General features: G+C 36.4%; 4 protein-coding genes across 5 annotated transcripts in view; 2 read left to right on the plus strand and 2 right to left on the minus strand.

Annotated features, from left to right (window-relative positions):
• LOC137392027 (E3 ubiquitin-protein ligase CHFR-like) overlaps window positions 1-6,175 on the plus strand; it is a 28,451-nt gene extending 22,276 nt beyond the window's left edge. For both annotated transcript variants that reach the window (XM_068078616.1, XM_068078615.1), the window contains 7 exons: window positions 3,462-3,611; window positions 4,246-4,329; window positions 4,488-4,558; window positions 4,785-4,896; window positions 5,629-5,736; window positions 5,865-5,937; window positions 6,038-6,175. In XM_068078616.1, coding sequence (XP_067934717.1) covers window positions 3,462-3,611; window positions 4,246-4,329; window positions 4,488-4,558; window positions 4,785-4,896; window positions 5,629-5,736; window positions 5,865-5,937; window positions 6,038-6,080 — 641 coding nt within the window. In that variant the 3' untranslated portion in view covers window positions 6,081-6,175. The remainder of the gene's footprint in view (window positions 1-3,461; window positions 3,612-4,245; window positions 4,330-4,487; window positions 4,559-4,784; window positions 4,897-5,628; window positions 5,737-5,864; window positions 5,938-6,037) is intronic.
• A 139-nt stretch (window positions 6,176-6,314) lies between these two features.
• LOC137392029 (V-type proton ATPase subunit d 1-like) lies at window positions 6,315-12,182 on the minus strand. The gene is made up of 8 exons (XM_068078618.1): window positions 12,009-12,182; window positions 11,320-11,491; window positions 10,990-11,168; window positions 10,609-10,688; window positions 10,431-10,508; window positions 9,718-9,894; window positions 8,924-9,001; window positions 6,315-6,769 (listed from the first exon to the last, which is right to left on the minus strand). The coding sequence occupies exons 1-8, from the start codon at window positions 12,127-12,129 to the stop codon at window positions 6,605-6,607; spliced, it is 1,050 nt and encodes a 349-aa protein (XP_067934719.1). The 5' UTR covers window positions 12,130-12,182; the 3' UTR covers window positions 6,315-6,604.
• A 196-nt stretch (window positions 12,183-12,378) lies between these two features.
• Window positions 12,379-17,964, plus strand: LOC137392028 (leucine-rich repeat-containing protein 46-like). Its single transcript, XM_068078617.1, has 6 exons — window positions 12,379-12,981; window positions 13,243-13,345; window positions 13,834-13,945; window positions 14,587-14,740; window positions 15,437-15,685; window positions 17,248-17,964. The coding sequence occupies exons 1-6, from the start codon at window positions 12,693-12,695 to the stop codon at window positions 17,682-17,684; spliced, it is 1,344 nt and encodes a 447-aa protein (XP_067934718.1). The 5' UTR covers window positions 12,379-12,692; the 3' UTR covers window positions 17,685-17,964.
• A 685-nt stretch (window positions 17,965-18,649) lies between these two features.
• On the minus strand, window positions 18,650-21,067 carry LOC137391886 (uncharacterized). Its single transcript, XM_068078434.1, has 5 exons — window positions 20,976-21,067; window positions 20,478-20,684; window positions 19,355-19,442; window positions 19,117-19,252; window positions 18,650-18,999 (listed from the first exon to the last, which is right to left on the minus strand). The coding sequence occupies exons 2-5, from the start codon at window positions 20,525-20,527 to the stop codon at window positions 18,929-18,931; spliced, it is 345 nt and encodes a 114-aa protein (XP_067934535.1). The 5' UTR covers window positions 20,528-20,684; window positions 20,976-21,067; the 3' UTR covers window positions 18,650-18,928.
• Window positions 21,068-24,549: the final 3,482 nt, after the last annotated feature.

A 24,549-nucleotide genomic window follows, 5' to 3' on the forward strand; every position in this document is an offset into this window, starting at 1 on the left:
ACACTCCTCTACCGGTCCCCAAATTTTCTTCAAGCAGCATAATATGTATATCTGTATCCTTTGCTGGTACCATATATACGTACGTATATATATGAACATCTATGTTCTTACGCTGCAGAGCCTGTATATAATATATGTACACATATGATTGCCATACAGTGAAGCAACATTGATCAAGTTCAAAGGGTACATACTATGCGAGCGCTATTTCCGAGTAGCAAAGTCATGCAACCTAATTGAATGTTTCTGTACGTCAACACAGTTAATGTATGGGGTTGTTATGAGGTTTTCCACCAATAGCATGGTGATCCCACACACAGCGCTTGGCAGCATCGCTAGTGAGATTTGTGGAGTAAGAGATGTGAATGGTATGTTATTACGGAGTGTTAGGGCATTACAGTATGTTATTACGGAGTGTTAGGGCATTACAGTATGTTATTACGGAGTGTTAGGGCATTACAGTATGTTATTACGGAGTGTTAGGGCATTACAGTATGTTATTACGGAGTGTTAGGGCATTACAGTATGTTATTACGGAGTGTTAGGGCATTACAGTATGTTATTACGGAGTGTTAGGGCATTACAGTATGTTATTACGGAGTGTTAGGGCATTACAGTATGTTATTACGGAGTGTTAGGGCATTACAGTATGTTATTACGGAGTGTTAGGGCATTGCAGTATGTTATTACGGAGTGTTAGGGCATTACAGTATGTTATTACGGAGTGTTAGGGCATTACAGTATGTTATTACGGAGTGTTAGGGCATTACAGTATGTTATTACGGAGTGTTAGGGCATTACAGTATGTTATTACGGAGTGTTAGGGCATTACAGTATGTTATTACGGAGTGTTAGGGCATTACAGTATGTTATTACGGAGTGTTAGGGCATTACAGTATGTTATTACGGAGTGTTAGGGCATTGCAGTATGTTATTACGGAGTGTTAGGGCATTACAGTATGTTATTACGGAGTGTTAGGGCATTACAGTATGTTATTACGGAGTGTTAGGGCATTACAGTATGTTATTACGGAGTGTTAGGGCATTACAGTATGTTATTACGGAGTGTTAGGGCATTACAGTATGTTATTACGGAGTGTTAGGGCATTACAGTATGTTATTACGGAGTGTTAGGGCATTACAGTATGTTATTACGGAGTGTTAGGGCATTACAGTATGTTATTACGGAGTGTTAGGGCATTACAGTATGTTATTACGGAGTGTTAGGGCATTGCAGTATGTTATTACGGAGTGTTAGGGCATTACAGTATGTTATTACGGAGTGTTAGGGCATTGCAGTATGTTATTACGGAGTGTTAGGGCATTACAGTATGTTATTACGGAGTGTTAGGGCATTACAGTATGTTATTACGGAGTGTTAGGGCATTACAGTATGTTATTACGGAGTGTTAGGGCATTACAGTATGTTATTACGGAGTGTTAGGGCATTACAGTATGTTATTACGGAGTGTTAGGGCATTACAGTATGTTATTACGGAGTGTTAGGGCATTACAGTATGTTATTACGGAGTGTTAGGGCATTACAGTATGTTATTACGGAGTGTTAGGGCATTACAGTATGTTATTACGGAGTGTTAGGGCATTACAGTATGTTATTACGGAGTGTTAGGGCATTACAGTATGTTATTACGGAGTGTTAGGGCATTACAGTATGTTATTACGGAGTGTTAGGGCATTACAGTATGTTATTACGGAGTGTTAGGGCATTACAGTATGTTATTACGGAGTGTTAGGGCATTACAGTATGTTATTACGGAGTGTTAGGGCATTACAGTATGTTATTACGGAGTGTTAGGGCATTACAGTATGTTATTACGGAGTGTTAGGGCATTACAGTATGTTATTACGGAGTGTTAGGGCATTACAGTATGTTATTACGGAGTGTTAGGGCATTACAGTATGTTATTACGGAGTGTTAGGGCATTACAGTATGTTATTACGGAGTGTTAGGGCATTACAGTATGTTATTACGGAGTGTTAGGGCATTGCAGTATGTTATTACGGAGTGTTAGGGCATTGCAGTATGTTATTACGGAGTGTTAGGGCATTACAGTATGTTATTACGGAGTGTTAGGGCATTACAGTATGTTATTACGGAGTGTTAGGGCATTACAGTATGTTATTACGGAGTGTTAGGGCATTACAGTATGTTATTACGGAGTGTTAGGGCATTACAGTATGTTATTACGGAGTGTTAGGGCATTACAGTATGTTATTACGGAGTGTTAGGGCATTGCAAGATTATTGCATGCCTTATTTAGTTTATTTTATCAAGTGTTTGATTATGAAGGAGACATTGTAAAATATATATTTGTCTTAACTCACAGCCTAAATGCCGTGATACCAATAATTAATTGGTTACTGTGAAGTTGGCTGTACTCTGGGGAGTTGCCTTCTCGATTGTAATCTTTGAATTGACAACTGCAAGCATCCCATTTATTCCTTACGTTACATCTCTACCTTCGTGTATTTACTTCAAGGAATTATATAAACATCAGTGGGTTGTTATTTAGTTTGCATGTTGTACAATGTTTAACAAATATAGTATTATTATGAACACATGTTATCAGAGTCCCGTGAGTGCTGGAAAAAATCAATTTATAGTCAACATTTTCAGTACACCAATCTATAGGCAGAAATAGCTAAACAACAAACAAAATAAAAAACAATAATTCTCACTTCAGAGAAATATGCAACACTTATTCTCCACAAAAGGGAAAATAAGTTTGTCTAGTTTACCGGTAGTTTGCTTGTGCAAACTAGATATATAATATATAGCAGATATATATAGCATATATATATATGCTATATATATAATATAATTATATAGTATATAACATCCAACTGATCAAAGGAGAGTTCGGTTGTTAATAGCTATGGCTGATACGATTGATTCTATTGTTTAAGGTTTCGTTAACAGCGATGGATTTAAGTCAAAACATTAGTTTTTCTTGTTTATGTTCAGATATAACAACTTGTGTGCCGCAGTTGGGTGCTTTGGTTAACTGCAGTTTTGATGTAGTAGTTTTTCTGGAAAGCCTTGTTTTATTTACAGAAAAAATTTTTTGAACGTTTGTCTGTGCTTTCTCAAGATAGCTTAAATTTTATAAAGTGGGAAAATTCATAGGCGAGTTAGTTTGATAGATCTTCTGCAGCTTACAATTTGTGAGGAGAAAACTCTTTTTAAGCAAGTCGATCAACACAATGTAGATGAGTAATGTCATTATAAGTGTGTCTACTTCAGCCCTTCATGTTGATACCGAGGTATTGTCACAAGTCAGACCCCCTTTTCTACTACCCCACTGCTTAACTCAGATGCCAATTTCATGACTGAACACGTAGTCATTGCGTCTAGCACCACTTTGTAAACTATTCTACAGCACTACATTTGTTACCGCTCCTTTGCATTAGCATAGCCTGCATTCGTTCAAGTGTTTTAGCAAGCAGAGCGGGCTATCCCGTGCCCCCTACTCCGCAATCAGCTGATGACTTTCAATGTACACCTGGAACCCAGCCACACTTAGTCTGTTTCTGCTGCATGGAACTTTTTCCTGATCGACGAAACACACCCGGCACTGCGGTGGTGACGTGTAAGTCTTGCATACCTACGTTATTGTATGAATTTCAACTCAGTCCAGTTGGAGTTGTTTTACCTTTTTTTACAACAAGGATCAAACAACCAGTTCGTTAATATCCTTTGTTGCGCTTTACTTTGTTAAATGATAATTATATAAATTTCAAAAGTAAATAATTTTATGCTAATTTTTAAGTTATGTACTTGAAATTACTTTTTTGCAGAAAGCTCTTCGGCTGTGTTATAAGGAGGGTGGAGGGGGCTGGAGGGAAATAAATGAAATTATATAATAAAAATATGAATTTGAAGCTTTAAAACCATGTGAATTCTTGGCAGCATGCCATGAAAAGTTTTCCTTCAATAGTAGGCCTACATGTAGGTGCAACTTTTGCACAGATTAGTAATCACAACCCTAGTTATCAGCTAGTAACTACAAGCACAGGTGAGCTGCATCTCGCAAGGTCCTGCTTAGCTACAGTAATCTTAAATTACCCGCTGGTGTGTATAAAGATGCTTCATCTGGGAAGGTAAGAGTTGTCCACAAAAGGGAAGATAACTATATCTAGTGTACGGGTAGTTTGCTTGTGCAAATATTAAATGGAAATACCTCCCTGACCGCTGACTTTTATCAACATACCATCTTGTTCTAGGTGATATTTGCGCCGGTCACTTTTGCAACCTCTACTGGCGCTGCAGTAATACTGGATGCCAAGGCTGTCTCTCTAAGCTTAAAGGTACAACAATAATAATAGTAATCGAAGACTATAGAGATGAGTTGTATCTTAGTACACTTATTTCATCATAGCACTCTCTCACACGTGATTTCTCTGCCTGATCTATATACAGTATATGTATGTAATCTGCATATACTACATGCTGTTCTGCATTACAGATATGAATTTGGATGATTCTGCCTTGGATAATCTTCTTTTGCAGAATCTGACAGAATCAAACATTCTAAAAGTAGGTATTCTCTTGTTATTATCATATTGTTATTATTATTGCTATTAATACCATATTTGTTTGCAGACTCTAATGTCTCTACAAATTAGCTAAGGGAGCTGTTTGAATGCTGTGTTGGAGGACCCGGTTTATGTTAAGATTTTAGCATGTAATTCTTCAAGATTGCAATGCAAAGAACGTAGCTCACAAGTGGGTGCATGACCTAACTTCATCAGTTTTCATTCAGGAATATCTCCGAGATAAATCACTTACTGTCAAGGACATCGTTCAAGAAACCTCGTCAAAACTTGATACTGGAGAGTTTGTGCTCAACAATGATTTCAATTGCAACTTCACTGGTGAGTCATTCAATGCTAGGAATTTCCAACTGTAACAGTTGATTACTGTTATTGCTTTCTGCTCTACAGGTGCGCAAGATACGCTGTTGCTAATGCTACCTTATCCACAATACTGTGTAAAATGTTCAAGTCTAGAATCCAAACTATGTGCACCATGAAGTCAGCATGATCTGTGACATACTTACAGAGCAATAATATATTAGTCAAGCCTCTTCATACAATTTCCTTGGCGTTTGAATTCAAATATTTGACTCACCAATGAACTAATTTCTACCTATAACTCAGTTTCTCAAACCAATACAGTTTGAAATGTGAAAGCATATTGGAAAATATAAAAACATATAATTCAAGTTTAAACCTTTCCTAGCCCTAGGTTAGAGTAATTTATATCGCATATACACATTACTACCTCTGAATGTACGTTCCCTTCACATCCTTCTTAGGTAAAGGAACAATAAACATATTATTGTATTGATATACTACTTAATTGATTTGTGTTTTACATGAAATTTAATTCCAGCGCTGTACAGTGAGTAACAGTATAATTTATGGAATTATCTGCAGTAACATATAAAGCAGATCTTGAAATGATTTAACTTCGCATGTAAAGATTGGACTGTATTATAATTTGGAGACCTTTTTTACCAATCAAATAACTTCACTAGCAATCCTTGTGTTTAGTAAATGGTCAGTGATCACAGTTAAGGGAAACACAGTTGCGTTTCGTTACAGGCAAGAATGTAAAGAGCAATTCTATCATCTGTTATCGGTGTGGATTGAAAGCCCTACGACAGTTAGCTTACTTTTTTAGGAAAAACATACCGTCTGCAGACCTGCCTGGTCAGTACCTTGGGCTATTTTATACATGAATTGAGAGCACATTCTTTGTTACAGTATCATGTCTCAACGAATAATCCATGTATAAGATGGATTTCTGAGCATAACGCATTAATTTATTGTTTATGCAGCGGAGGTTAGGAGGAAACCTGACTGTTATTGGGGCAAATACTGTAGAACGCAAAAGAAGCCCGGACATGCTCAGTAAGTTACCATAATCTCTATGTAATCTTCTTAGGAAACCATGAACAAACATAGATGAAATGTTAAAAATATCATACATTTGATATTGTTTTCTACGCAGAAAGTTGAACCATATCTGTGAGCAGACGAGATTCACTTCCTAAGGACTCATGCGATGGAATGAATACGATGTGTGAGAATGCAGACACCAAATGTAATGATACAACATGGTCTTACACATGTTGGGTATGATGGGTATGATGTGACAATCAAAAAATTTAAAACTTTGTAAAGAGCTTGATCCTTTCTTTTTTAATTGCGCATGTTTTTAGACATTTTTATTGCGTGTATAAACTGGTATGATTGAAGTACTTTGTGTTGGCTTCGATATGTTTGTAAAAAATAGTACATTCATATAATATTTTTAATACATGTCACAAAATGTTGTTAAATTATGGTGCATAAAATACAAAACAACAGTTCACCTTCAACAGAATACAAATAACTTAATCGTCAGGGGTGGATCTGTCGTCATTGCACAAATGTACGCATACACATGAGATGAATGCCAGCACCTAATATAAGACATGAAAGGGCTTCTGACCACAGAGTTCTGAAGGTCCCTTCTTCATGGAGCTTTTCTGCTGTTCGTCCCAATACAAAATTACCACTGGCCTATGCTACCATCCTAGGGCATGATGCGAATATAGCTGTCAATCTTAGCTCGGTGACGTTGTGCAACGCATTCCGATATCCAGACGACGTTTCTAATCTCCTGTTCTTTGAGCTTAACATACGCGTAGAAGACACCAAACTGGAATTGTCTCATGAATGAGTCCATCATCATCTTCACCTGCATAACCATTGTTCAAGGAAATACTTAGACAGTCATAGTTAGAGAGTTTAGAACAGCACAAATGCATACGTGAGAGTGTGATATAACACTCAACACATCCTGCAAGCATAAGCCATTTGCTACTAATAACACCAGCAATGCAATTACAGCAATGTACAGTTTATAACTAGCAGGTATTGAAAATAATGTAATGTTTCTTTCAATTCTGTGACGATCTCCAATCAGTAAAATTCGCAAGTATTACTACTCAACCGAACGGATTTTTTTTATCTACTTTCAAAGTTTTATTCTTCTTTTAAACACTAAAAAAACATTTCACTCAGAGTGAGTACTTTACCATGTTGATAAGGCTGCACCTCAGTTTGAAAAATGAGTATGCACCAAATTTTAAAAATTTGTTAAAATATTCAAACAAATTGTTCTTCTGAAATGTGCCAATATGAAGAGTTGCATAACATAAAAGCATTCACCAATAAATATTACATTACAATAACTAGTTTATATGGGACAAGATAGATAAATGAATACTTACAAATTTTTTTGCAGTGTTCAAAGTAAAGATTTTATTGTGATACTGAATGCTTTCATGACTGTAAGATGAGTCAAAAATTGGTTTACTGAATTGTCTAGTCTCTCACATGTTCTAGTGTTCCCAAATTTTGCCATTCTTTCACTAAATGTTCTAGACAATGAATCATGTGGTGCTCAGGCTTCAGTGATTTTCTATCAACATAATGATATTAGTTTACCCGACCTTTCAGCCGAACTTTGTAAGATTTAAGCAGCTCAACAATATCACACCTAATCAATATTAATTCACTACAAGTATGTATGTTTTGTTACACCCAACTTACTCATGGCTAGTTTACAAATGCACCAACAAGAAATGATTGTTTTACCACGTCACTCGTTCACATTTCTTATTTATACCAATGAAATTTAAAGGCTTAACCTTTGATTAATTTAACAATAAAATAAAACATAATTTGTATCTGCAATGTAAAAATGTCTTGAGTAAGCTTGCAATAATTATAAATTCTGTTGAAAAATATGCATATTCTCTCACTGGATGAATTTACATAAACTCTCACAAGTTGTTTATCCGGTATGACCTTATGACCCCGAATGATGATTCTGAAGAGTTACGTGGGTTTTTCCACCAGATTGGGTCCCTCCAAGTAAGTAATACATGTAATTTCTCATACTCTTAAAGTTACAACCCTCCTTTTGAAAGACTTACAAGAGAGGAACATACTTCACGCATCTACCAATTCAATCACCCAATGGTGAGCTAAGTGTTGCCCTAAATTCCTCTACATTAACGGTGGCCAACCAGTTAGAGGCTAATAGCCACAGTTTTTACTGTGTAATTCAAAGAGCCACATCATACACATAGACACATGAACTACCCTGGTCACTTCCCCTCGCTCTCATCCACAGAGGCTTCTGCTCTTCCAGATTTACTGTAAATGTCACACATCGACATGATAATGACAAAAACTGAGTCCTCCAGAACTGAGACCACAGGTCAGTTATTTGCAACAATGAACACTCGATGCACTGTGTCACAAACTCTCAGTTCTATACTGAATTCATGTCTACAAAGCTGGATGGATAAAAAGATGCATAAAGCTCTTGACCGCCTTCGGAAGCCTCCGAATGATTGTGCCAATCCGAGAAAGTGTTTTGTATCAAACACAAACCCATACCACTCTGCTTGGCAGACTGATGCTCTAACCAACTGCGCCACTCAGCAACCTTCCTTGGCCGGAAAATTTACTCATTTCCTATGCTTTATGACCCAAAAAGTGGACGGACATCTTCCGGTAGCAATATATATGGAACTCATAATAGACAACTTTATTGATAACTATTACACCGGCAGTTCCTTGTGTCATAGGAGATCATCAAGTGTAATAATTATGTGCACAATTATTCCGCTGCGAGGTGGTAGAGTAGTGCAGTGGTTAGCATGTCGGTCTACAAAATATCGGTGTTCCCTTCCCATGGGACACATTTTTCCATAATGCTCTAAGCATTAAAGTGACAGACGAACAGACATGTCTTTCGTTATAATAAATATTGCCAACGGTACGCCTCCCGATCTCTCATGGCGCACTAGTTGGTCAAGTTTGCTCGCAACAAACTCACCTCGAATTCAAAGAATTTGTCCTCCAGTGTTTTCTCACCAGGATTGTTACCAGCTCCATCAAATAGAGCTTTGTATTCCTGCAATAATAATACACTCACTACTAGAAAAAATACTAAGAGTTCATGATATCAGTTACAATATTTAATTTATTATATTTAAAAAATTTTCAACTAATAATTTTGGCTAATTGACCAGCAAGGTTGTGTATTCTGAGTTTTAGTTGCTTATAACAATTACTAACCATCAAGCCATTGCTACGCATGTGTTCGTTGTACCGCATTTGTAGTGAATATGTCACAGCATTGGTAGTATATATGTACTACCATCAATGTGTTAGTTTTAACTTAGCAGTAACTGGACCCGCATATTACATTAAGAACATATAAGAGCATGCACCGTTACAATCATCGGTTTCATTAGGTAAAAAATCTACTTTTAGCAGTGACAAACAAAAAATCACAATCAGGACTAATTCGAATGTTCTTTTTCACAAAAGACAATCTTCTGTGAAGTTATAATTTTCTCCTCTTGTCTTTTTAGAAGTTTCAAACTTCTGCTAAAAAATTAATCAACTCCGAACTTTAATTACTCGACAATTTCATATCTGACATGTGTAATAACTCAAAATAAGTAATTGCCTTCTCATGCTTGATATAGGCCACATTTATTTATGCTTAATATTGAAAAATCAGCATTAGTGGACACTAGTGCCGAGATAAGACATAGATAAGACAACTCCACTACCGAGACCAGTTTTTCTCATTGTACGACTGATTAGGATAAGACAACTTACAGCATAATATTCAGCCACAGCTCTCACTTGCTCATAATCATCTGCCCGGCTGAGAGAGGCGAGTCCATCTGGATACAGCCTACCGCAGGTTGGATACAGCTTGAACCTGTCATCTTTCGTCAGCTCCGTGTCAAATGAGTTTATTGTTATTATGAAGGCCCTTCTGTCTGCTTCAAACTACAATGGACAAGAAAAACCTTTGCCACACACAGTCATAGCCCTGCATTTACCATGCTTTGATGTAGTATGATGGGTTTGATCTAGATCTATACAGTGCTGATGTAGCAAGTATTTAATAGAAGAACTATGTTTCGTATACTACTAAGCAACTTGGGAAAATCCTAAAATCATTTGGGAAATCCTAAAATCTTCAGTTGTGCATCCGCTGGACAAAACTGACAAGCCAGATAGAAGCTAATGAATTTAATGTTGACTAAGTTGGCATGGGAATCAAATGAGCATGCTGTTTATGATAACAGACCGTGCTGGCAGGTGGCAGGCCATGCTGACAGGCGATGTTGGCAGGGCATGCTGACAGGTTGACAACTAGCTATACCACAATGACAAGGCAACCGTGTCATGTGGTCATGTTAATAAACTGACAATGCTGACAGATAACTCTTCTGACATACTGAACCAGATGATGACTAGACATTCCAACAGTCTAGCAATAATGACAATTATGCAGCAATAGAAACTGCGTAAAAACTCACTGCGAGGGCCTCACACATGACCTCTGCTGTAGTTCCACCCAGTGATTGACAGAAATTGTAGAAATCATCAAGATATGCCTACAACATGAATTACAGTAAAAGATCTTCACCTACCACTGACAATGATATCTCAAATAGCTCTCAACAATGTACGATTCTCTCAATTGGATGTAGCTACCTTGTAGAGAGTGTTTCGAATTATCTCTATGTTCATCTCATCCAGATCTTGCTCGGAGATACAATCAATGAAGTAGGGAGCTACAAGCAACACATCCTACAGTTTCATGTTATCAATAAATGTGGATATGCGTGAACATACTATATGTATCAAATAACACAAAAGGTAGTATATGTTTTGATAGCATCATTACAAAAAATAAACACAATAAAAAGAAAAATGCCTACAAATTTAGAACCTAGTTACGGGTTGATGTTAAAGGCATCTTTTCAGCACCCGATAGATACTTCATCATAACTTAAATAGCTAATGTCAGCAGAATAGCCAGCCAAAAGCAAACTAGCAGCATCATGGTCATGGTGCGGAACAAAATGAACTTACCGAGAGGAGTGTCTACAAGCACAGCATTGTACAGCTCACTAGGCGTGGAGGCAACGTGTATGGCCTCCATCTGCTCAAAGCTGCCTAGAGGATGGCATTTGGGAAGAAGTTCAGATAGCGGTCGCTGATGCATTGTACCGGTTACCAGCAGTACGATATTGTCAATCATATAGCTGTAACTGCAACAAACCATGCGTTCAATTTTAGGATGTACTTTTGATGTTGAAATAAAAATTGTTCTTTAAAACCAACGATTTGCACACGGTTCATATAACTGGCCTCAAAAATTCTGGATAATCTTAACAAACAGCGAAATAAATTAATACTTACGTAATATAATCAAGGAATTTTGAAAGTGGTGGCAGCGATTGATTTCTCAAGTGTTCAAACTCGGCAACCAACTTTTCTTTCAGTCTGTCATCAATGGTGGATACTGCCAAGGGACTCGGCTCATTTGCCAAAAAGTTGCCATAATCTGTGCTCTGCAAGCTCAACTTAAGATCTAAAGACAAAGGTTAGAAATTATCCAATCATCACACCAAAATTAGAATGCCGTCAATTCACTTAGACATGATTTTAAACCTGTAATAGTTGTCAAATAATAATACTAATAATAGATTAGCTACTAACTGTTATTGCAGACTAGACCTTCAAACCCCTTTATGATGTCAAAAATAGCACTGCTGAGTAAAATTTACATACACATATTTTATTTCGTTCGGTTATTATTAAATAATTATGCATAAAACTTGTCCACAAACTACGTTTACAAGTTAGATGCTATGAATCACTACTTACTCAAAGTAAAAAGCATGTACATACGGTTGTTTTTGGAAACTTTAAAACCTTGTTGCAAAGCGCACACTAAACTATAGCCTTATGCCATTTAGCTAACAAATATATTTACCATAAATTAAACTCAACCCTACCCGAAGACCATTTTCGGAATTATTAAAAGGCAGCCAAGAGTTTTGTTTTTAGGTACGAAATATAGACTGAAACGTACAAAGCTGCCTTACCTTCTAATGTTTGACATTCAATAAGATTTTGGTAGTCGCTATCCCTCAAAATTCCAGACTTGAAGCCCCTGACTAAGCCTTCAAGGTAGCCGTGGTCGATGTTAAAATATGCATCACCCATTACGATCAAGTGAACTCACAAAAAATAAAAATCTATACACAGTGATCAGCAGGATATCACATGATATGTGTCCGTCGTTTCATCATCGATCCTTCGGTATAGCACTATCAGTTCCATTATATTTTATACGTTGTTCGAGCAGAGTCTATTTTACCGAGTCTCTAAAGGGACCAATAAAGATTTACATATAAACCAATAAACAAAGATCTTACAAAATTTTTGTTTCCTGTTTACATTGGAGATCCTTGACATTTTGTAAAACTGAGCAGTGATTTGTACAAATTCCGCGCTCAGTTTCACTCAACATGATGTCTGTGTGACCATAAAATGTGTAAAATAAATAAGTGAGATTCTTTTTCGAAAAATCAAAGTATCTAATTTTTTTGGACAGCTATATGCGAAAACTTGAAAAAAAGTATATTCTTCATTAGTATCTTCAAAATTCGACTCTATAATCAGCGGTTGAGGGGCTTTTCTTTTTTTCAAAATTGTTTGACAGCAGTAAGCTTGTTATTAAACTATTTTAAAAAGTTGCATTTTATTTTTTACTTTCAAAAAGTACAATGAATAAAGCTACTTCTAACAAAAAAGCTGTGCCATTAGCTGGAAGCAAAAAAGGAAAAAAGAAAGTTAAGCCTAAAGTCTCAGAAGCTTCTGGCAGAGCACAGCTAGATTCACCAAATTTAAGCGCTAATTCACAAGCTATTAATGAAAACACACAGAGTGTTAGCAACAGACAACTGCAATTAAACACAAATGATGAAGCTAAAGATTTGACCAAGTCTTTGAACGACGCATCATCAGATTATCCGAATCAAACTCCTTCAATCGATGATGCTGCTGACAGTAATTGTAAGTGACTGTTAACAAAACAATAAAGCAAATGTAGTTTTATGAATTTTAGTCAAAAAACGCATCAGATAAGCCAAAATGAGAATTACATTAAAATAAGGTTAGTTTACCGATGTGTTTTATGTGAAAAATATTTGCCTAAAAGTGTTTTTCATTATCTAAACCACACAGTTTTTTCTATATCAATTAGTGTGTTGCTAGCTAATTTTTAAATTTATCACTATGATGTCATCTTTAAAACTGATTGGGTTTTTTATTAAGATTATAAGCTACAGCAAGAGCTGAAGCCTGTGGAGACGATTAGCCTTTCACTACTTGCTAGAAGATGCATTTCTGTCTACAAGAACGTGCGTCCAGAGCAAATGTAAGTTGGTTTGATATATATAATTACTGACAATTTAGCTTCTGTAGATACACAAGATTAGCATTAGTTTTGTGTAAACTACAATTTTGTTCTTATACTTCTACTCTTCTTTGCAGCCTTTAGCATCAAGGCATAATGGAGTCAAAACATCAGTAGACCAAGTTTTACATTTTGTTTTATTGTTTGCATACGTATTTTAGCTGAATTTGTAATTCTAAACAAGTTTTAGCAGAAAAGAAAAACGTTTTTAAAAAATTATTAATGAAAAATAGATATTTTGTGATCAATTAAGTCATATTAAAAATGCTCACACGTAGGTAAGTAAAACAATGATTGCCAAAAGTTAAAAATCTATCATCATAAAATTTTTATCATACTTTGAATGGCTGTCATTTAAGCAATGAGATAACCAACTTGACTTTTTGTTTGAAACATCAAAGTATTCTGGTAATACCTAACTTAAAGCTGTAATGTCATTATGTTACTAGAATGGAAATGCTCAATGAAGTAACTCATGTGAGATTGGATCGCGAGAACATCAAAAGGATAGATGGTTTAGAGCTGCTAGGCCAATGTGTTCGAAATCTTTATCTACAGCATGTGAGTCATTTTTGCTATTTTAAGTTAAATCGACAGTGGGCTGTAATCGAGTCAAACATTGTCAGGCCCTAAAAATGGTTCTTATTCTTTCTTTACAATTTGCTCATGAGGTTGAAATCTAACTAGCAGTCAGGCAGTAATATTACAGATGTCACTTATTAAGTGGTCACACAATTGTTTTTCACGGTTTTGTCACAGCAGATGTCAAGTCAACATCACACATGATTTTCTCAAATTGTTTTGTTCCACAAATATGTCACTTACAGTATCTGAGCTACACAATCGTATAGCATAGTAATATCACACAACTGTATCATGCACTCATGTCATATTGTCATGACTTACAATCATGTCATTTGGTCAAGTCTTGCACTCGTGTTACACAGCCGAGTCACTCACATCATGTGATCATATCGTGCTTTTATACCATGTAGTCGTGTCATATATTTGTGTTATAAGGTCATGAAACTCCTTTAAATCAAGCAGTTGTACCACTCATTTCATCACATAGTTATGTAATGTAGTCGTGTCACGCATCATATCATGCAGCAGGTCACGCTCTTGCACCCTTAGCTTTACCACTAATTTGTCTGATGCAATGGTGCCGCTCAATATCACATACTAAGTGTTGGATATTTTAGAATGAAATCGATGAGATAGCTGGCTTGGAAACTTTAACACAATTAAGATTTCTTACTCTGAGTCACAACAAGATCAAAGAAATATGCAACCTCAAGAACACAAAGCTGGGTTTCCTTGACCTTTCTCATAATTCCATAGATCATCTTGATGTAGGTAAGAAAAGGTTTTACAAACATTCAATACCGTCTTTGTGTAAATCTGGCTGTTTAGTAAGTTACCCTCACGTATATCACTTCATACTAAAGCCAAACATTGGAGGCAGAATATCATGCAGTAAAGGTTGCAGTTGTCTATCCTTACATGCTATATAGCATCAAAGCATAGAGTATTTGCTGCTACAACCTTTACCAAACATGACAATGCTGAAACAAGTATTGATGAATATTATGGTTAACTGGTCAAGCTATTTGCCAATGGCTGCTGTTTTATTGTAATCTATCCATGTACCTGTGAAAATCAATGTATGTTTTACTAAATATCAATGAAAACATTTTATTATGTAAATTAAAAATTGTCTTCAAATTTGTAAATGCATTTTACCAAAATATCAAATCAAAAACAAATTTTTTTTATTATTTAAAGAAGCAATCTGAAGAGCAATTACATGATTGTTGTAATAACAACCAGTTGTAAACTGAAAATATATTCTTACGTATAAATGTATTGTATTAGGCTATGCTTGTATTTACCGATAGGTAGATGTAATTATAAAAACTACTAATTATAACTGTCATACAATGACAACTATACTACACACCTGTCAGGTATTGCCTGCTAGTCTGTCTTTATCACCCTGACACAAAACATTACCGATATTCTGCGCATGGTATATGATTTATTATTTAACAGATGAGCTGCCTGCTTCCTTGGTCATTCTTAACTTGGAAGGAAACCCGTGTCAGCTTCAAAGTGGCTATAGAGGCAGCATTTTGAAGCGCTGCCATAAACTTTCTCAACTAGACGATGAGCTTCTTACAGTTGAGGAACGACGAGCGGCTGATCATGAAGTCTCCAGCGAATCAGAAGAAGATGAACAGAATTCTGCTGAGATGACTAAACCGTACAACTATAACAAGCCATTCGATGCAGAGATCATAGGTATGCACCAGGGCTGCGCTTGCGGGTGGCTAACAGAATTGAGAGTGGACATATGTCATAGAGCCAAGGCTATAAGGAGTATAACAAATACATGTTTAAAACCTATAGGCACTAAACAATATTACACATTTACCATAGACATAGGGAACAGATAGTAAACTTGTCTTTTAAAAGTAAGAGGTCTATTACATAGTAGCATGGTAAGCTAAGCCTTCTACGATTATCTTTCTAATTAACAAGTGTAAACCTCTAATAAACATGAAGGTTCTGTCGAGATGGGAATAGTGGCAGATGGTTACTTGTCACCTCTTGTCTGTGTAACCCTACTTCTCTAAGAAATGCAAGAGAAAGGTTAGCTGCCATCATGAGTCCTTATCTTAAGTCCTTTATTCTAAATTTGTAATCAGTTTCCCTGTACTGCAACTCTAGCATCAGTCTTATAGACCATCTCGCTGTTCATGAAGTCAAATGTAGTGTGATAAAAGTTGCTGCTAGACATGGTATATTCTAATATCAGTGGCCAGCTAGTTGTAAGCTAAGTGATGCTGCTGCGCTTGCTATGGCAAGACAACTCTCGGTTGAGTTTATGAGGTTTGCATGAGCTTGGCTTTCTCAATTAACTGGCCAAAGAGATGAGCTTGTAGCATTTGAGTAAGCTCATCTTGTGCCTGGTGTTTGTTGGTCAACCGGATGCTACAGCCAGACATTAAACATGCTTAGCGTGAGATGAAAACAGGAATCTACGTCTCACATTCTCAAGTGTCTCAGTAACTAGACAACTACTAATTAGTAACTCATTACAGAACAGGCTTCACCTCACTTCACTAAAAAACTATATTTAACTATCATAGTTTATGCTTCGCGGCTTGAAACAAATTATTGTATGAGACGCTTTCTACACTCACAAGTTAGTCGATAGTGTGATACCCACTTACTCACAAGTTAGTTGACAGTGTGATACCCACTCACTCAGAAGTTAGTCGATAGTGTGATACTTACTCACAAGTTAGTTGATAGTGTGATACCCACTTACTCACAAGTTAGTTGATAGTGTGATACCCACTTACTCACAGGTTAGTTGATAGTCTGATACCCACTTACTCACAAGTTAGTTGATAATCTGATAGCCTCTTACTCACAAGTTAGTTGATAGTGTGATACCCACTTACTCACAAGTTGGTCGATAGTGTAATACCTACTTACTCACAAGTTGGTCGATAGTGTAATACCTACTTACTCACAAGTTAGTTGATAGTGTGATACTCACTCACCCACAAGTTGGTCAATAGTGTGATACCCACTTACTCACAAGTTAGTTGATAGTGTGATACCCACTTACTCACAAGTTAGTCCATAGTATGATACTCACTTAATTTAAGTTACCCTCTCTTGTACTCTTTTTATTATATTTTCTTGATTTGGTTAGAAATTTGTTAAGTTTAGTTCAAATCTAAAGTTGATAGAGATATTTATAGCACTTTTGCTGTTACACTTTTGCTGATAGTTACCATGGAGTCTTTCCCCTAACATTAAGCTGAAGGACTTTGGACTTATGTTTTCAGGAGTATTTGATGATCTCTCGTCTGACTTGTTTCTCCGCTGCCAGTCCCGAATTCAAAATGTTTTTGATGAGCACAAAGCCAGGGTTTTGAGTTTAGAAAGAATTAAAGCTGAGTCATCTCTTGTCATGGAAGAAGGTGCTGCTTCCAATCCAGCCTCAAGAATATCGTCGAGACTAGACAGCCCTGATACAACGGACAGCTCAAGGCCTGACACAGGAAGTATAAATTTAGAAAGCCAAGGATTTCTTGATAATGGCCTCTCTGATAACCCTATTAAGCCAACATTACGGAGCCACCCATCTACCCACCCCTTTTTATCAGCAGAGAACTTTGATAGCGTGGGTGTTGCTGCTTCAGATAACCCTGTAGATAGAGCAGCTATAAGACGAGGCCAACCTATAGAAAGCGGAGAATATTTTGCAAGTAATCTTGAGTAACATTCAAGTTGCAACAAATTATTGCCACAGACATTTTACTCTTGCTGTTTATAGTTTCTTGTTGACTTGTGTGTTGTATTTGACCACATTTCAAGCTATCCATATGGTTTGGAGTTTGTTTACTAGCAGTTATGTTTCCACCTGACAAGCCTATGCCAAAGAACATTAATAACTAAATCTTAAACGTTGGCAGCAGATCAAATAAACAGTTTTATATTGCAAACAAGTCAACTAGTTTTCAGTTGTGCTACAAATTTAACCTATTTTACATGAAGAGAATGACTCGGCAATTTCTTCTTAATAAATATTTTAAATCCAGTTTTGTAGTGACATGAATTTTGAGTGTTAGGATGGTTGGCACATTTATACTATATTGCCAAAGGGATATGTAGCAGCTCTTAAAGCACTGAACAGCAAAAGACAAGAAAGCTGCAGAGAGCTTGGGAAGAGTGGTTAGTTGACATCTTGGTTTGCTTATCTGGCAATTAGAAGAGAATGTAGATTGTTGTACAAGACATCACAATATAATATATTACAGTGTATCTTGTAGTATCAGGTGATACCGTGCATTATATAGTATCAGGTGACGCAGTATATCATATAGTATCAGGTGATACAGTGTATCATATAGTATCAGAAAATACAGTGTATCATATAGCATCAGGTGATACCGTGCATTACATAGTATCAGGTGACGCAGTGTATAATATAGTATCAGGTGATAAAGTGCATCATACAGTATCAGGTGATACAGTGTATCATATAGGATCAGTTGATACAGTGTATCATATAGTATCAGGTGATACAGTGTAACATATAGTATCAGGTGATACCGTGCATTATATAGTATCAGGTGATACCGTGCATTATATAGTATCAGGGGGCGCAGTGTATCATATAGCATCAGTTGATACAGTGTATCATATAGTATCAGGTGATGCAGTGTATCATATAGTATCAGGTGATGCAGTGCATCATATAGCATCAGGTGATACAGTGTATCATATAGTATCAGGGGATACAGTGTACCATGTTGTACCAGGTGAAACAGTGTGTTATATAGTACAGGTGAGACATTGTGTCATATAGTATCAAGTAATATAGCAAATCATAATTTATTGTTATATGAAAAGAATGTGAATTCATAGCACACACGGTAACACTACACTGACAAATAGTGAGAGAAGCCAGTATTTCTCTGCCCGCTGTCACGGATGCAGTTAGCTAAGCTACTTGAAGCATTTTTACAGCAGCCATCCAGCAATCAATAGAAGCGTGGCTGTGACAAAGCTCCACTTAATTGCCCCTGCAGAACCTGCAAAGACAAGATGAAATCAAAAACTGGTAGCAGACTTCTTGTGTCGCATCACAGATGAACAAGCTCCTGACCAATTGTCACTCTTTAGTTATATGAGTTCGTCTTTTTACTTACTGACTGGAACGAGGATCATCTCCACATCAAAGTTTTTGGACTTTCGCGCGTCTCTGTTAACCTCGATGGTTAGATAACGAGACCTAGCCACAACAGTGCTATTCGCTGTGATTGGCTTTGACTTGCTCACGGTAAGCTAGAAGAACGCAGACTTTTGAAAGATAAATACAACATGCGAGATTACAAGAAAGTTACGTTATTAACACAACTAATACGGTACACTGTATTCTGTGCTTACAAGCTTCTTGCCGACTTTTGGAGTATCTGAGTCATACAATATGATGGATACGTCATCAGCGCTGATTTTCCTTTTAATGGAATCAAACCTGAAGAAGACAGGATGTACTCAGTATTTTTAATACTAAAAATAGTCACTCAACAAGTAACAACGATCACCATTTATCTATACCAGTAAAGTACCCTAGTAAATTAAAAAAAATTGTAATAATAACAATAAAAATTCTAAATAACAAAGCTGCTTTTTATGTCCAGTCTATATTTTGTGAGGAGAAACTGCTGCACATTGGCCTTAATTCTATTAGAAAATGTTATTAAAAATTGTGATGAGAGAAAAATTAATGTATTATTTATAATATGTCTGTGTATTTTAATAGATGTTTTAGCGAGTAAACAAGTGAAAGGCAAAGTAATGAATAGCATTAACACAATCTATTAGTCTGATATGTATGAATAAATTTATAACTAGTAAAGAGAGTTGTGAATCAAGAAATACTCAATTTTAACTTGCTAGTAACAGCAGGACTGACAAGTACAGAAAAAAGAATTAAAAAAAACTATGTGATGATTTTCACAAGTAAACTACTTTTCAGAAATATTTAAGCATATTTTATAACCAATTGTAATTTTCAAAATAGCAACATTTTTAGTTAAAATTTATTATTAAGAGAATATCATTCTTTGAAGCCTTAATTGAGATCACGCTTTAAAAAAAATTATTGGTATTTCTCAGTGTTAACCTCAATTAGATCAGAATGCAACGCATCGCAAAACATAATTCTAGAAAACTTTATTTCTATGACTATTACTAATGTGGATGTCTATATGATATGAAAGTAATGTGAACGCGCATACACAGACATGTGTTTTGTTAATACATGAACTATTTTATATGCATTAGTCTCCTCTTGACAGACTTCTGGTTTGTTAGTTTTAAAGCTTTTACTAAAAAGGTTTGTTATGGTGAGTTTGCTATGACCAGCTACGAGTCTAGTCAAATCTATATGATGCCTTATTTCTTCATATTACGCGACACGGTTTCAAGGAATGTGGGTACCAAATATAGACGGTAAAGCTGCTGATTTTGTTATGCACAGCCCTAAATATCTTGATAACATTCCCACCTGACTTGTATGTTTGGCTTAGTTGTAATCAAATCAGTTTTAAAGGTCATCAGGCAGCGGTCAGGTATGGTGTTGAAGAAGTCTTCAAAGCTGATCCGAAGTTTACTGTTGGCTCTCTGAAAATCACAGTTGCTCTGTCGTCGTAGCCCAAAGAATCAGCTGTATATCCAGTTCTGGAGCAGTACTTGGCCGTGTTAAAATTGTAGACTGCAAGCACGGCAAATGTTGGATAACTACTTGAAAGTGAATTTAGTAGTTGTCCTCTAATGACTACAGTTCTATGAGCTACATGTCATGAGATATCCAGACTCCTCTTTGTGTCATGTTTTATTAAATGTTTTATTAGCAATACTACAGCAATACTCAACGAACATTAATAAAAAAAATTTCTGAGTTGCAATAATCTCAGTCATAATCATACACAAAATATTTTTGTAATTTTTGAATTTAGGAAAAAAATTTAAAATGTGAAATATGCTACTGACAAAAATCAGTTACCTTTTGTTTCTCCGTATGTCAGACCCAAAAAGACAACAATAAAAAACACAGACTTCATGGCAATGCTGGGATCTGTTTCAGCGCGACTGTCCTGTTGGATGGAGAACAAGCAACTGGCACCCCATAGATCATTGTATTTATTTGACAAGTTTATCAAACTCCTCTAAGTGCTGATAACGATGACAAACCTTTTGCTATCTGCCCTAACTTTGGCAGTGCCTTTTGCTGGCGCCAAGACTGTTTGACAAACATGTTAGTCACTAAACGCTGATGTCATGTTTCTTGAATTTCATTGTTAAGTACAGAACATGTGTATTTCTCAAACCACCTAGTCATGGGTATTAAAAAGCATTGATGGTTCTAAAATAGTACCATCAGGTCATCATGTCAAGTATACTAGACAAATTTGAAACAGAAATGAAAATTTTGTTGTTAATACTGTCTTTTCCAACAACTTTTTTAAAAGCGGAATTTTATAATTAGGAAATATTCTTACTACACAATGGTCTGTGACAGTATTCTTACCGACAATATTCTCATGAGATAAAAGTAATGACAAGCTATCCACAAGCGGTATATATGAGCAGAATGAGTAACAATAGCTTTAATGTACGCTCTCCTCATGAGTCATATCGTATCAGGTGATACAGTATATTATATAGCATCAGGTGATACGGTGTACTGTATAGTATTAGGTGTTAGAGTGTATCATATAGCATCAGGTGATACGGCGTAGCATATCGTATCAGGAGATGCAGTATATTATATAGCAACAGGTGATACGGTGTATCATATAGTATCAGGTGATAGAGTGTATCATATAGCATCAGGTGATACGGTGTAGCATATCGTATCAGGAGATGCAGTATATTATATAGCAACAGGTGATACAGTGTATCATATAGTATCAGGTGATAGAGTGTATCATATAGTATCAGGTGATACAGTGTATCATATAGTATCAGGGGATACAGTGTACCATATAGTATCAGGTGATGCAGTTTGATTCCTTTCGAGTGGTTTTGGGTGGCATACTTTGTGTTAGAGGTTCCTAATGCTAGGCTCTTAATCACATAAATGTTAAGTTCTAACATTCTCATTCCTAACTCTCAATAAACCCTACTTTAGTGAAGGCAGAGTTAGCAGCACTCTGCTTCTTGAGTTTTGGACAAGCTGCATCATAGATGTATGGATGTTTTAATCATTGATTTTTTTCATTGATTCTATCGAACCTTTAAAGACATTCAATATTATCAATATTATTATAGCATAGCAGCAAAGAAAATATGTCATAGTCAGCGAGCAGAGTTAACGAGATTATCAGATAATCTTCATCTGAATAAGCTTATAATTAAACTGCAGTAATCTAAAACATGTTGGTGGTGGGTCTCTCAAACATGTTGGTGGTGGGTCTCTCAAACATGTTGGTGGTGGGTCTCTCAAACATGTTGGTGGTGGGTCTCTCAAACCTGTTGGTAGTGGGTCTCTCAAACATGTTGGTGGTGGGTCTCTCAAACATGTTGGTGGTGGGTCTCTCAAACATGTTGGTGGTGGGTCTCTCAAACCTGTTGGTAGTGGGTCTCTCAAACATGTTGGTGGTGGGTCTCTCAAACATGTTGGTGGTGGGTCTCTCAAACATGTCGGTGGTGGGTCTCTCAAACATGTTGGTGGTGGGTCTCTCAAACATGTTGGTGGTGGGTCTCTCAAACATGTTGGTGGTGGGTCTCTCAAACTCTGCGACTTGTTGACTCTTTATAAATAAATAATAAAAGAGTTTTTTAATAATAGTTCTAATTAAGACTGATTTTGAACTGCTTCTAAAATGTGCTCCAGCTCATAGCTACCATGTGTATATACTTGTATGGAATGAGCTTCACCTACATGAACATGTACAGAATCACCGATGTATAAATGGGTTTCTAAATCATGTACTCCAAAAACTGAACTTAACTAATAACTATCTCAACATCACATAACCTTCCAGCAAATCCCTTTCTAACATGAGATATGTTCACACAGATGTGTTGTGTTACACAATACACAATAAGCCAAGAATATATTATAAGTTCTTGGCAATAATAATAATAATTATAGGCTTCCTAATACAATTCTTGTTGTAGGGTTTAAGAGCTGTGAGCCAGAAATCATCTGAATAAAGAATTTTAGAAAAAAAGACACTGTTTTCATGTCAGTAATGATAACCCAAATATGTTTGCAAATTATTCAGGAATATTTCGATATAAATTATTGCATCACTTGTAGGAAACTTGCTAGCATGAGGGCAGCGGCTCGCACAAAACCAATGATTTGTAGAAATAGGTGCAACTGGAAAGGCAATTGTACTCACTTCAACGTCTGCTATAGAATGCATTAAGTGCGCAGTGTTTGCTATTTTAGATTACAATTTTCATACGATGTTCACGCTTATTTCTGAAGAGTCCACGATTTTGCACACATTTTTGTAATATCTAAGAAAATACTAGCTAAGCTGTACGCAGAGTCGAAGTAATACTCCTCAAACTCAGTTAACTCTTTCCTTCAGGTCACTCCATCAGTCTGTTGGATTTATCTTCCCTTGCTGGAATTTGGCCACTCAGCAAGGAGTGGTCAGCTGTACAACTAGTTCCTTGCTATCACCAGTCAGGACCTAACAGCACAAGTTATTTTGTATATAGCCTTAGTAAGTCCTGAGATTAGCAGGAGGCATCTCATACGCCTCTTTACCCAGTAGATAAGACAGCAACAACTAAGGCTACAGTGGTAGCATATGTTAGTGCATATTAATATTGGCACAAATTAATTCTAAAAATATCTGAAGATCTATACCTGAATCAACCTGCTGACTTTTCACTTTGGTATTTAGTAATCATCATTTTTTGTAACAACTTGTCAACTTTTACCTAAAATGACCAACAGTTTTAAATGAAAAGTTGTAAAAGTTTTACAAAGATGTGGGAATTTTTAATAGTGATAGTGTAAAGGAAACTGCACTTTACTCTCCACAAGACAGTCAAATGAACACATCGAGTGTTAACCACCAAAACTATATATATACATGTATTTAATAAATATACATATACATAGGCATGCAGGAATGGCATGCAGTGAACCAAGTGCGAACATGCGGGGAGCATGTGCGCAGTACGACTCTGCTGGAATGTTCTAAACAGTCTCATTTTATATGCTTCTTTTCACGGTAGGCTCCGCCTCCTGCTTGTCACTTCCCTCCATCTTCCTTTGCGATGTAACTCATGTACCTGACCCTATGGTGGCTGATCGCGGCCATTTAAAAACCTTGTAATCTCGACCTGAGAATTATTACATTTCGCCCGTGATGTTTATAATCTCAGGTCGAGAACACGCGAATTTTACCTGACATTGCGTCGACGTCGTTCATTCTTAAAATCTGCTTGTTTTCGACCCGAGATTATGAACATCTCAGGTGAAATGTAATAATTCTCAGGTCAAGATTACGAAGTTTCTAAATGGCCGCGATCAGCCACCAAGAAATCAGCCACCAAGATTTTTTGGTTTGCACCAAGAAATCTCATCTTTTCAGACCGCAGTGTTAGAG

The sequence above is a fragment of the Watersipora subatra genome, chromosome 3 (assembly GCF_963576615.1).
Source record: "Watersipora subatra chromosome 3, tzWatSuba1.1, whole genome shotgun sequence".
Taxonomy (NCBI): Eukaryota; Metazoa; Bryozoa; class Gymnolaemata; order Cheilostomatida; family Watersiporidae; genus Watersipora; species Watersipora subatra.

Coding starts and splice junctions, on each gene's coding strand:
- LOC137392029 (XM_068078618.1), bottom strand. CDS start 12,129: ATGGGTGATGCATATTTTAACATCGACCACGGCTACCTTGAAGGCTTA. Junction 11,492..12,008: donor TGAATGTCAAACATTAGAAG/GTAAGGCAGCTT, acceptor CTTTGTCTTTAG/ATCTTAAGTTGAGCTTGCAG. Junction 9,895..10,430: donor TCATGTGTGAGGCCCTCGCA/GTGAGTTTTTAC, acceptor TGTCCATTGTAG/TTTGAAGCAGACAGAAGGGC.
- LOC137392028 (XM_068078617.1), top strand. CDS start 12,693: ATGAATAAAGCTACTTCTAACAAAAAAGCTGTGCCATTAGCTGGAAGC. Junction 12,982..13,242: donor TGATGCTGCTGACAGTAATT/GTAAGTGACTGT, acceptor TTTTTTATTAAG/ATTATAAGCTACAGCAAGAG. Junction 13,346..13,833: donor AACGTGCGTCCAGAGCAAAT/GTAAGTTGGTTT, acceptor TTATGTTACTAG/AATGGAAATGCTCAATGAAG.
- LOC137391886 (XM_068078434.1), bottom strand. CDS start 20,527: ATGACCTTTAAAACTGATTTGATTACAACTAAGCCAAACATACAAGTC. Junction 19,443..20,477: donor AAGCCAAACATACAAGTCAG/GTGGGAATGTTA, acceptor TGTCTTCTTCAG/GTTTGATTCCATTAAAAGGA. Junction 19,253..19,354: donor CAAAAGTCGGCAAGAAGCTT/GTAAGCACAGAA, acceptor GCGTTCTTCTAG/CTTACCGTGAGCAAGTCAAA.